This window comes from Struthio camelus, chromosome 9 (genome assembly GCF_040807025.1).
Source record: "Struthio camelus isolate bStrCam1 chromosome 9, bStrCam1.hap1, whole genome shotgun sequence".
NCBI classification, from domain to species: domain Eukaryota; kingdom Metazoa; phylum Chordata; class Aves; order Struthioniformes; family Struthionidae; genus Struthio; species Struthio camelus.
The window spans coordinates 27741746-27754305 of record NC_090950.1 but is presented as its reverse complement, the minus strand read 5'-3'; the positions used below and the strand labels follow the sequence as shown (position 1 = coordinate 27754305).

The following is a 12560-nucleotide window of genomic DNA, read 5'->3' as shown; positions in this document are numbered from 1 at the left end:
AAAGGAGCCGCGGTTTTTATTTCTTTAAACACTTGGAATTGAGTCATTTCCGATAGCATCAATCGGCCACGAGCAGCTGGTTTTTTTTTTTTTTTACAACAAAAGATAAGTAAATCAAAGGCAGAAATATCTGTAGGGAAAAGCGCGTCTTTCTCGTGACGTTCGCCTCTTGGCGGCGGGCCGGAGGGTTTTGGAGGTGCCTGCGAGCGGAGGGGGAAGGCGGACGAGCCACCCCGGGGCCGCGGCGCCGGCAACCTTCGCGCCTGGCGAGCGGCTAACGCCGCGGGGAAGAGCGCCAGCGCGAAGATGCACAAGGCACGGCTTGGTGTTGAAGTGTTGTGTTTTATTGTCGTTGGCACCAGAAAGGCGTTTGATCTACGTTATGTCCCCGTACGTACGCGGGCTGTGAACAAGACTGCGTTAATACTGCGTTCTCATGATTTCGCTTCAAACGACTCCAAGGTTTTTAAAAAATACATTCACATACTACCTTATGTTTAAACACAACGACTCCCTTTTATTTCATAACTGCACCGCAAAACCCCACGATAAAAAAGAAAAAAAATCATTTAAAGCTGTGTGTTCTGAACTCGTCACTTTGGGGGGGGGAGGGGAAAGAAAAGGAGAGAAGTGTCACCAGTTGGCAACATAAACTCAATAACAAGCTCTGGTTTAAGGTAACCACAGTGAGAATATAAAGAGCTGGCGGCAATCCCGTGAGGGGAACCCCGGCGTCGCGGGCGCGAAGCTGAGCCGCCATGTTGTGGCCTCACAAAGGCGGGTGCTGGTGGTGGCAGGAGGAGATGGCGGCCAGGCGGTGGGAGAAGATGGCGGCCGGGCAGCGCGGGGGAGAAGATGGCGGCCGGGCGGCAGCAGGAGAAGATGGTGGCTGGGCAGTGGGGAGAAAAGATAGTGGCTGGGCAGCGGGGGAAGAAGACGGTGACTGGATGGTGGAGGGAGAAGATGGCGGCCAGGCGGTGGTGGGAGAAGATGGCGGCGGGGTGGCGCCAGCCCCCCGGGGCAGGAGGGCCTGTCACCGCGGCGCCAGGCCGGCCGCCCAGCGAGCAAGCAGCCAAAGATTTTCCTGCGGTTCGTAAAAGATTCAAGTTTGACCAACTGCTGTTGATTTTTTAAAATCATTTTTTAATAAAGCCATCGTTGCTGAGTACACCAAGATTGCCAGCTAAGCTCTCTATATGTCGCTGGAGGTAACAGTGCTGTGATAAACAGCTAAACGAAAAAAATAAACAAACACAACGAGGTAGGTTAAAAACCAGCAACACAGATCTTGTTATGCGACACCCTAATACCACAGGCGGCCATGCTTGTAGCTACTGAGAAACGAAAAAACCCCAGATAACGCACTTAAAATTTAAATCAATTGAGCAGAGTTTATAAGGACACAATTCAACCCGAACTAAATACATACACATTTCGGCACAGATGTCGTCTTTCATTGGATGTTGGGTAATTCGCAGGGAGTGGAGGGTGGGAGGCAGAAAACGAGTACAGATTCAGACCCTTGGCCAAAGAAACCACATATATATGTATATATATTTTTTTCCTTTTTCTTTTAAGCTCTTTACAAGCCCGATCCGGTGAGGCGCCTGCGCACGCGGGGTTCGTCGCTCGCTTTGCCCCACGGCGCCTGCGGCCGGTGCTCGCGCCGCGTGCCGGCTACGCCCCGCGTGGGGACGCCGGGCCCCGGCTCCGGCGGCCGCCCCAGCGCCCCGGGGCGGCGCGTGACGATGGCGACGATGGCGGCGAGGCCGGCGGCCTCCCCCTCCGCCCGGCCGGCCCCTCGCCCGCCGGCGGCCGGAGCCACCGCCCCTACCGCGACACAGCCTTACGTGAAGACCCATATAGAAATATGGATTGACAGACCGACGAGAGCGGTAGCTGGCTTGTATTAGTCTAAGGCTAGTAGTTTAGCCATTTAAAATCCATTTCCCAAAAGAGGGGAAAACAAACCCACCTATTACTTCTCTCTCCTTTAAAAATCCGTCCAGCTGTTGCTGCCAAAAGCAACATGTAAAATGTTGGTGAAGGCAAAAGATTTCTAAAATTACCCAGCTATATACGGCTACGGCCTTCATCATAAAGATAAAAGGTACATTTATTGTGCTGTCTCTCACCAGATTTAATTGGTAACTTTACAACATACTATAATATTTGATGCTAGCAGGCAGACAGAATTAAAAACAGACTCTTTGACACGGTTTCTTTCCCCGTTCTTACAAAGTAGGGGACAAAGAAAAAAGTAAAATAATAATAAAAAAAAATTCATAACCCACTATAACACAGCTTAATCAGGAGCCCCAGAAAGGCCGGTTTCCCGAGCCCCGAGCGCGGCCGCCCGTTGGGGCCGCGCTCCCGCGGGCCCCCTCTCCCCCGGGGCAACGGCGGCGGCGCAGACGGGGCAGGAGCGCAGGCAGCGGTGGTCCACCCGCATTTGCCGCCGCGGCGTTAGTCCACGTGTTCAATGTCCTTTAAATCAGAAATAATGCCATGACGGGAAGCGCCCCGTGCTCTTCTGTTACCAGTTCATCATGGAGTTTCTGTTGAGGGTCATGAAAAACACTTGGCTACTTCCTCCGGACCTCACCGACGCAAAAAACACCTGTTTTGGGGAAAAAAACCGCATAGCACGTGGTCAGCTCTGAAGCAGCCAGGCAGCATCACCGACTGTGGCGGGCTGCGTTTTGAGCAAATCAAAAACTCTGATCGAATCAAAACCACTTAGTAACGGACACGGTAATAAAACCCTGAGTCATCTCTGTTTTGCTATCAATATCAAGGACAGCAAGGTTTAGAATGCCTTAAAAATACTAAGTTTATCACATATTTACACATATTATCACATAGTGCCACGGCACCATTTGTAAGTAAGTCATAATTAGCAAATTCTTACGGGGACACATCTTCAGCTCCTGCAGCTAAAATATCTGAAGTCTCTGTCCTTTTTTAAATAAAAATTAATCAATCTTCACATGTCTTTTAATGCTAACCGTTTCTCCAGAAAGACAAACATCTGTGTTTAGCACTTCAAATCTACCAGTGATCAGTTGGTTCCAGTATTATAGCAAGATAGCAAGATATAGCAAGATTATAGCAAGACTGGAGTATGTTTTTCAGTTTGCTTAAAAAAAGAAAAAAACTAATAGGAATAAAACAGAAAAACAATCATTTAAAAACTGTATAAACCCTGCAGAGTCAAGTACTCAAAAGTTAGAAAAAAACCAATCTATGGCTATTTGGGCAACTTAAATTCAGCTTCTTGGGAAACTTCCTTAGGACACACTTTAATTGTATGCTTAAGATATATTTTTTCTTCAGAATTCCAGACTAACTCCGTGCAATGCTAGGTCAATGCTCGTTTAATGAGCAGCTATTCAATAAAATGATTCTGGCCTGCAACCTTATTTATTGCGTGCTATTAAACCCTGCTCTGACGACAGAACAATCAGCTTCTTCACGTGTTTCATGATCGTGATAATTACGAAAGAATTCCCTACTGCAGAGTCCCAATTTATCCTTGTGAAACCTTCTGAGATGAGCAAACACTATCGTCCCCGTTCTGCAGGTTCTTGCATTCAAAATAAAACTCTCCCTGTTCTAAGAGCGGCTGTCAAGTGCTCCACAACTCTGTTAATGAGATATAGGGCTCTATGTCGAACACCCCAAAATGGCATAAATCTATGAAAAGGTGCCCAAAATCAAAGAACAACTCAATAGCAGAAATGAGGGTAGAAGCCAGATCTGCAGCTCAGCCTTCAACCATCTCTTCCATGAAAATATTCCTCTTCCTCCTGCAATTTCTCCTTCCTGCATTCCCTACACTTATTACTTAGAGGCAACACTAGAGAGAAATTCAAGCCAAGTCAATGCAGATCTCAGCCTGTGGTGGAAGAGATCTTGGAGATCTTCCCACCACAGGCTGAGATCTGCATCTACTGAAGGGAATGAATTGGAGTGGGTTTACGGGTACTGTTTATTAAAGAGGACCTTCAAATTAATTACTTATTAACTTCAAGATAAACTAAACTTAAAGTCAAAAAGTAGCTGGTTGTAGCTTAAAGCATAGATACAAGCTTTGACGTGGACTTACCTTATCATTTCTTTCACATAGAAACTTTAACCTTTGAGCTCGTTTGTGCATAAATACTCCATCCAAATGTCCTGTCTCCACTGACCGGATTTCAATAGCTTTCTCTCCCCAGCCCATTATTTGATTGGAATGAATGTAGGCTGTCAAAAGGAAGTGTTTGGTAGGTGTTACAATATGTGTTGAGCTAAATATTACACAAGGGGCAGAAAACCTCTCATCAGCTGTTATTCAAAGCCTATTTAGATGAACGATAGAGCTCTGACTGCCAGAGGCACAGAAGCCAGACACAGGCCCTCAGCAATAATAGCCTTTATATAGCACTTTTCATCCATAAGTTGCTGAGTACTTTAGTCAGAAGAATTATCACTTCTTCCTCTTTCTGTAGATGAGAAGCTGGGTCATTGAGCAGGTTGATGAGCAGCCTGCACATGTCATGGACCTGAGTAACAGCAAAGCCAGAAGAGCAGCCCAGATTCTCCTAGCTACACGCACAGTACCTTTTCCACTCAGCACAGGCTCTCACCATTGCAACAGCTTATACTTCAGATAAACCGGACCTAAAATCTTTAAGTCGCTTGCTCTTGCTGTGCAGGACCAAACTGTAGACATTTTGCAATTACATCTATTATCTGGCTATGAGAGGTCTACCTTGATCAACGAGAGCCCAAACGACTCATCTCATCCTTGACTCCTCATCTTTATTTGTCAATTTTATTCTATGAAGGTGAAGAGGAAGGGTTGACCTACCCACAGAAGTCGGCATTTCTCCCCACTGGAGCACCACATCTTTAGTTATCCGTCCATAGGTGTTCACATATACGCCTTCATCCTCATAGCACACAAGCATCTCCATCCCGTCTGTTTTAGGCAGGATGACAATGGCGTGAGGAGTAATATTGCCCTGAATCTGCAGTCAAAATAAACCCTCAAAGTCAGAATTACACTGAATAGAGGAAGAGGTAGGGGGAAGGGAGCCGAGCCTTAGAAAAACAAAATCCCAAAACCTAACCAGGAACAAACCCCTCACTCCATTCAACAAACAGGCATTGGCTTTTAGAGCTAAGCTTGAAGGAGAATAAACTGTCATGTTTACCCTACCATCAAAGCTGTCATATATATCAAGGATAAACAGGTTCAGCAATTATGAAGTGATCACAACATATACACCCCCAAAAATGATGGCTGACATTTGGCAGTAACACAAATCAGCTACTACTGACTGATGAATCCATCTTCTATTCAAATTAAGGGAAACAAAAACAGAATTTCACATGCAGCTCTGGGGAGGAAATATTCCCATTTCTTGAGCAATCAGTTACAAGCTCCAAGGGTAGCTACAGTAACTTTCAACCTTGACCTTCCAAAGCTAAGACAACATAACCGTCCCAAACTGCCCCAGTATTTCTCGTAGCACCTCTCATAGAGGATGCTCTGTTGCTCAGATTACATTCAGCAACTCCTGGATTTGATTAAAAACACAATTCTTGCTAGGCTAGTTTCTCCCACTGCTTGATCCAACAGCATGGACAGAGCTTAAACGAGCACACAAGAAAATCGTCATCTAAACTATCTTTTACAGCGCTGTGATAGCCTATGGACCTGAGAGAGATCCTCTGGTGAGTCCCACCCGGCAGTGGGGTTTCAGGAATTTCGAGCAGCAGACTTCCTGAGATACGGGCTACCCTTATCCTGCAACCCTCGCCTGGGAAACCTGTGCTGCCTCAGGCAGGGAGCAAGGACCTGTTGGTGAGCACATCTGCTACTCCACACCAAGGGAGAGCGCACTGGGCAGCCAGTGCTTCACGGATCTATCCTGTCTAATAAGCGAGAACCTGGTTTCGTGGTATCTTGCCTTACAAAGACTCCATTACTGCTCCATGCAGTGTATGGACAGTCTCCCTTCCATGGGACCTGTCAATCTTTAACTGGACTGCTTGGGCGCTGGGACAGAAACAGCCTGTGTAAATAACGAATATTAAGTACATGATACCTCCAAGTCCTCTTTAACCGATTATCAACTAGGACAGCACTGGAGCATGCCGTACCCATGGCAAGATGTCACCTGACTGGTCACCCTTTCTGACACACTGAAAGCCCGTCCAAACCTTGCTGGTGACCTGCGTTACTCATGCAGCAGCACTCCTCCATGTACTCACGTGAGATGGTATATAGATATCATAAGAGTTCCCAGAATCTACATCAATCACATGGAAACCAGTGTGTGATCCAAAGATAACCTTGAGTCTCTGACCCTCTTCTACAGTGAGATCCACAAGCAACGGTTTGTGCTGGAGATCTGCAAAAGACTTTTATAATCCCTTCAGTGAGTACCACGGAAAACAAACAAATCCCCATAGCAACAGCCTGATAATTTTGAAATCATATTTGTCTGAATGTTTCCTATTAAATAAGTTATTTATATTCCTGTCTCTCTGTTCCTGTGTCAGATGCCTCGGAGGGTATTACTCAGTCACTCCGGCCATCTTAGCAGATTTGCTGCTGGAGCTTTTTTACAGCGATGCATCTTAGGAGAAGCTACTGAGCACGGATGCATCTTCCTCCCTCCCCGCAGAAGTGACAGCCTGGCTTCTGACATGGTACATACATGTTGCATTTGCCACGAGGGGCTGCCAGTCCCTGTAAAATATGACTCCAGCAGCTGGAATGAAAGCTTGAAAATCAGGCCTCTGTGGGTAGGAGTACCGCAATGTGGCTGCACAAAAGACCTCCATGGGCTCTCCCTCCCGAGGCTGCCGCAAAGCACTTACCCTTGCCAAACACAGCCCTCTTCCCCCCAGAAACCTGAGGCTAGCCCCAGAACTCAGTCTCTAAAAGGGCGACGGAGAGCTCGATTTTACCTGAGCAGGCTGTTCAGCTGGCATGTGGGGGGCTGCATGTCTGCCTGCGCTGCTCAGGCTGACAAGAGTGAAGTCTGCAAACAGCAGTGAGCACCCACCTCCCCTTTTGCAGGGATCACCGCTCCACTGAGGCAGCTGACATGAGCCAGATGAGCAAAGAGCTACTTTTCTCTGTTCCAGCCAACCTGGTGGATGCGGGTGAGGGACCAGCTGTCTGGCACAGCAGAGTCTGGGACAGATTCTCTCTCCATAACTTAGCTTCCCAACAGAAGTGTGAAACACCACCAGGGAGGGAGAGAAACAGGCTATTTGCTCTCCGCACAGGGACCGGGCCAAATCTGGACGGTGGAAATCAGGGAATGGTGCTTGCTACTGTCCCCAGGGATCCCTGTGTAGAGGGCATGGAAAGGATGCTCAGCCCACAGGCTGGAAAAGCAGCACTAGGGGCACTAACCAGCATCCTCGCTACCTGCCTACAGGGTGCAGAGGCTGGATCCTACCCTCTTTTAACACTGCTGCACTTCTCATGTCACCGAGGCCATTTATTCTGCCCTTTGTTCAGGGAAAGCAAATGTGACCTAATACTAGATAAACCGATTTATGCTGCAATGATGCAAAATAAGATTACTCAGCATGAAAGTCTCTGGAAGACACTGCCCCTTGTGACTTGCCTCTGCACAGAGCTTAGGATGGTAAGTGTTTTAAAGTACTAAGTGCAAAATACTCTTTGGCAGGTTATACAGGAGAAAGGTCTCACTGAAGGAAGTCGAGGGAGATGAAAGGGAGAAAAATAGAGAAAGAGTAGGTCATTCTCTTGGACTTTATATCCTGAAAACGAACCCACATTGCAGAAGGCAAGAGGACCTTGCAAAATAAAAATGGAAAGTAATGCCAAATGGTTTTCAAACTATACCCTAAAAACTAGTTCAAGGTAAAACAAACAAACACTCCTCCCCCCCGCCCCCACCACAACCCCCATTTTGCTCATGGACATTCAGTCAGCTTTCTGCACACTTCCCAAAGCCTCCCAGCACAAGCTACTACCAACACTTAATCGTGAGCCATACAAAGCATGTATCAGCATCTCTTCAGGCACGGATTTCAGAGTACTCTCCTGCCAGGGGAAGTGCAATGACTGTTATGTTTTCGCAGAGTAGTTCTGTTTGCACCTTTCAAGGTCTGAAAGCCCCTGGCAGCTCGCAGGGAGTCTGCTGGGCAATGCTGCGGGTGCTCCTCTTCGTTGCCCCAGGAGAGGCTGCCCCCAGCTCGCTGCCATAGCTTGCTAGGGGTCCCAGAGAGCACAACTGCATAAGCAAGAAACTTTTCTACTCTGCACAGTAAAGAAATCCCATGTATTTACAATTACAGAGTGTATTTTGGTAATAAGATAAACATACCTTAAATGCCATAAACTTGTGATATGGTTTAGGAGCCCAAGCATATATCTCTACAGCATTCTTTAAGGCAATCACCAAGAACTTGATTCTTTCATATTTCACTAAAATCAAAATAAAACTGATTTTTAAAACATCCACTTTCATTCAAAAAAGACTGAACAATTCATCTCCAGGAAGAGCTTCTAAGGCTATCTCTCTGTTGGTTGCCATCTGGTAAGGTGTGCACCTATAGATGAACATCAAGTTTATTCATGCTACACACACTCCTTGTCCAGTCTTCCTATCTTTGTTCAAAATACCATCTGTGCAATAGTGTTTTCACAGAACTAATCACCTACAAATATGGAGAAATCCTTGTTTTCCTTTTTGCTCAGATCAGACCAGACCAGACTATAGGCTAAAAATCCCAAAAGACATCAAGCATCTTTTGCCAGTAATTAATGCAGTAAATGACTGATCGGATAAATTGGAAGATTTTTAACAACAAGCTATTTTAACACAGATATTTTCTTCACAAATCCTTCCTTCAGATTAAGCTTTCCTCCACCCACAGCAGACAGTGAAAAAAGCAGCACAGCCTCCAGGCTTATTCCCAGAGAGGCCACCCCAGCACGGCAGCCCCTGGCCACTCACCAACTTTGTAGTGGATGCAGCCCTCCAAGTCTCCGACTGTGATCCAGCCCTGCTTCTTCTCTACTTCGGGGTCGTTGTGTAAAATTCTGTTTCTTAACCAGGAGAGATAGTACACTCGCAGCTTGTTCTTCTTTCCTGTTGGGAAAGGAAACTTCCCAGTAAGAGCTAACAAGAAGTAACAAAGAGAAAACACGCAGCAGCAACCACGCAGGCACAGTCCTGGGCTCCAGCTCTCCTTGTGGCACAACCACTGTGGGTGAGCAGAAAGATTCCTCTTTCATGGAAAATCTTGAGATTTCAGTGTCTGCTTTTACTTACAATAAGATAAAAGTGAAGTTTTTTGTCACAGTGAAGTTGAAAATAATAATCTAATGGGTTTTAGGGTTTTTTTCTTGTGAAAAAACCTGATATCTGCACATATCTAATGCAAAGCAGAGACCAGACTTCAGCCTCCCACACTGCAGGTGGATGCTCTCAGAGACAGACTCTCTCGCGTGCCCACAGGTTGGAAATGTTCCATTTTGTGTAAATAAACGTGCACAGAGAGAGAATCAGGCAAAGCAGGGCCATGAACCCAGCTCTCTTGCATCTTGTGAGTTATCCAACCACTACACTACCTGGCATTTGGTTTCTTTTTCTCTCTGCTTCACACAACACCAATTCCACCCTGGAACTAAGGCACCTCCCCAGCGAGTGTTACAGACACAATTACGTAGCTGAGAAGTTTCCCGGATTTTATAAACGAGCATTCTCTGATGAAAATATTCCTAATCAGAAAACTTCTGACTAGCTCTCCCAGCTATCACAGCAATTCTTTAGAGATACGGCTAAGCAAAATGTGCCTTTGGCTCAGGCAAGAAAGGCTCTCACTTTTGGTGGCAAAAATTCTGGGAACAGCTCACCCACGCTTACCGTGTTGCCGCTCTGGGCAGTATTCCCACACTACCTTCCTCATTTACTGTTCCCACGTGTATGCAGTTTCTGACATATGCTATTCACTACCCTTTCTAGGCACGTCCCGACACCTGATTTTAATTTAGCGCACGAGCTCCTCCGTTTGCGATATGGGCTGCTATTTGATGATAAGCTCCGTGCTGGGCTATACGGCACTGAGGCAGTGCCACATTTCTGCAAGTCTCTGTACCCTCTAGTGGCTACAGCCTGGCTAGAAACCTCGCTGCTGCAAAGCCCTGCTGCAGGGACGCAAAATAGCTTCCAGCAAGGTCAGTGGGAGCAGACTGAAATTATAAACCAAGAGGCCTGTCGGCTAATCCGCACTCACGTATTTCCACAGTCCCCTACAGCTCTTTCTCAGTGCTGCCTCAGAGGCCAATAATCCCTGGGGCACTCCACCCTCCTGTTAATCTTTCAGCTGTACTAAAACCCCTTGCTCCTACAGCTGCATTATCAAAAACACAAGTGGAGCCACAAAACAAAGCAAATCACAAAGCAGCATTTTTTGAAGAGACCTACCTGAATTAGGGAAACAATAATTCATATTTTAACAGACAGTAAGTCACGGGAAAATTGTTGAACAGCAAGAAAGTAAACAGAAGCATGATATTAAGCAACCCTCCTAAAGAGCATTTCTCTCGCTCTCCTCCATGAGAGCTGCCACGCAGGCATCAGCAGGAGAAGGCTCTGCCCTGGCTCTTCCCCCTGTGTTTTTGGGGACTGGAGGCCGTGCTCCCCTCTCTACAGGAAGGGCAGCTGGGCACTCTCCCGTGAGGTTTGACTACGGAGGTGTTACCCACTTGCCAGAAAGTACCCATGGGCATGAGCTGGGAGCTCCAGAGCTGCTGGCTGAACCCTGAGGCAAGACAAGCCCTTGGCTCCTGCCATGCCCAGGGCACCCAGACACGTAAGCGGAAGCCTGCACATATGCTCAGACCCAAAAGCAGAGCTCGCTGCCTTGTCAAGGCATGACTGCCCTTCTTGCTGGGTTTTGTCTAAGCGGGACCTGCTCAGGGAATAGGAACGAAAAGGTTAACAAACTGCAGAGAGAGCAGCAGCTCTACCTGATATTGTCACGAGGACGTTAAGGCCCTCTAGTACGTCCATCTGTTGAAATCGCCGTCTGTTGATCAGGTTGTAGACCTTCCCTTGTCCACTTCGATCCAGCAGCATCAGGCCATTTTCTGTGCCCACCAGGAGATTTACACCTGTGCACGAAACAGAGAGGATAACTGGCACCGGGATCCACGGCTGCAGGCCGGCGCCAAAGGATTATATCCTAAGCTCGCTCTCTCCTACTTCAGATACCATCAAATGAGTGACGCTCACAACGAAAAGGTGGTGTTCCTATAAACATCAAGGATCACTCTTACAGCAAAAACAAGACTTAAAATACTTCACACTTTGGTTCCTTTTCGCATTGCTATCATTAGTGGAAGTAAAACAATGTTTATATTCAGGCAAAAACCAGGAAGAAAAAAGCTTCAACGCTAGGGCCAGAGTTACCACTGACTTGAAGCCACAAAGGTACTTTTGATAGCTTAATCTCATTCTGCCTCTTAGGAGCCAGACTGCCACATCATGGCCTCGGCAGGAAGGCTAAGCAAGGCAAACTGCTGCATGACACCCAGGAAACAAGTACGGGTCTTGCTGAGACAGCGAGCTCAATCTTCAAGCTGTCACACACATACGCAGGTACCCATGGCTGCGACGGGGGGCTGAGCGCCCCTGTGAACCTCCTGGCCCAGTTAGCGCACGCGAGCGTGCTCAGGGATGCAAGGACAGAACTGGTATTTGCCTTGTCCAGGATGGAGAGTGGGGGCCCCCGAGGCAGAGGCTCAGTTTGTGCTTTCCTGCTAGCCACATGCTCCTGGAAACTTTGCAGAGAGTAGTTGCGTCATGAGGAGCTTACCCCACAGTGCAGCACAGAGTATTTCCGAGTTGAAGCGCTTCTTATACTTCCGGATCTCGGGGGTATCGCTGTGGGGGCGGATGTTGGTGGGGTTCACGTTCACCACCGAGATCTTCCGTGCTTCGTTCAGCTTGGCCTGCTCTTGTCTGAGCAGCTCACTGGTAAACAGTGCTGGAAAGAAACAAAATAAAACCACAAGCCATGACTGACTAACTCTATATATCTGTTGTCTCAGGATTTTGGGGAATAGGAAGGAATGACTCAGTTTATTTTCTGATGGGGTGTCATCACTACGTTACAAGCTGGTTTTTTTGAGGGAGGAGCTCAGTGTCTCATTGTGGGTTTGAACCAACTCCAAGTGCGTGAGCAGATGCTGTGCCCAGACCCCCAGCCCAGCCTACAAAGCTGACCAACACTGTTCTCTGCCTGTTCTCTGTCCACATCCAACCATTTTCCTGTGATTTCTGAGCAACTGTAAGCTTTCTGGAGCTGTCTGTCACCTCCCAATTCTGCAAAGGAGGCCTAACCATTTTTCCCAGATGCAAGTACAGACAGGAATGGATGCATTTTTGCTATTCCCTGTTCTCTCTCAGAACTTTCCTGTAGTATTTTACTGGCGGGGAGAAAAGGACTTGTATGAAATTGGAGAGCACAAGGATACAAACATGAGCAATATTTGGATAAGAGTAAGTGAAATC

The 12560-nt window shown here is 47.2% G+C and overlaps 1 protein-coding gene across 7 annotated transcripts in view; it reads right to left on the bottom strand.

Annotated features, from left to right (window-relative positions):
- Nucleotides 1-1122: 1122 nt before the first annotated feature.
- The window catches only part of TNIK (TRAF2 and NCK interacting kinase), a 204632-nt gene continuing 193194 nt past the window's right edge, over nt 1123-12560 (bottom strand). For all 7 annotated transcript variants that reach the window (XM_068955072.1, XM_068955074.1, XM_068955075.1 and 4 more), the window contains 8 exons: nt 11863-12033; nt 11015-11158; nt 8997-9131; nt 8364-8464; nt 6265-6414; nt 4856-5015; nt 4109-4248; nt 1123-2620 (listed from right to left, as the gene is read on the bottom strand). In XM_068955072.1, the coding sequence (XP_068811173.1) occupies nt 2537-2620; nt 4109-4248; nt 4856-5015; nt 6265-6414; nt 8364-8464; nt 8997-9131; nt 11015-11158; nt 11863-12033 (1085 nt within the window). In that variant the 3' untranslated portion in view covers nt 1123-2536. The remainder of the gene's footprint in view (nt 2621-4108; nt 4249-4855; nt 5016-6264; nt 6415-8363; nt 8465-8996; nt 9132-11014; nt 11159-11862; nt 12034-12560) is intronic.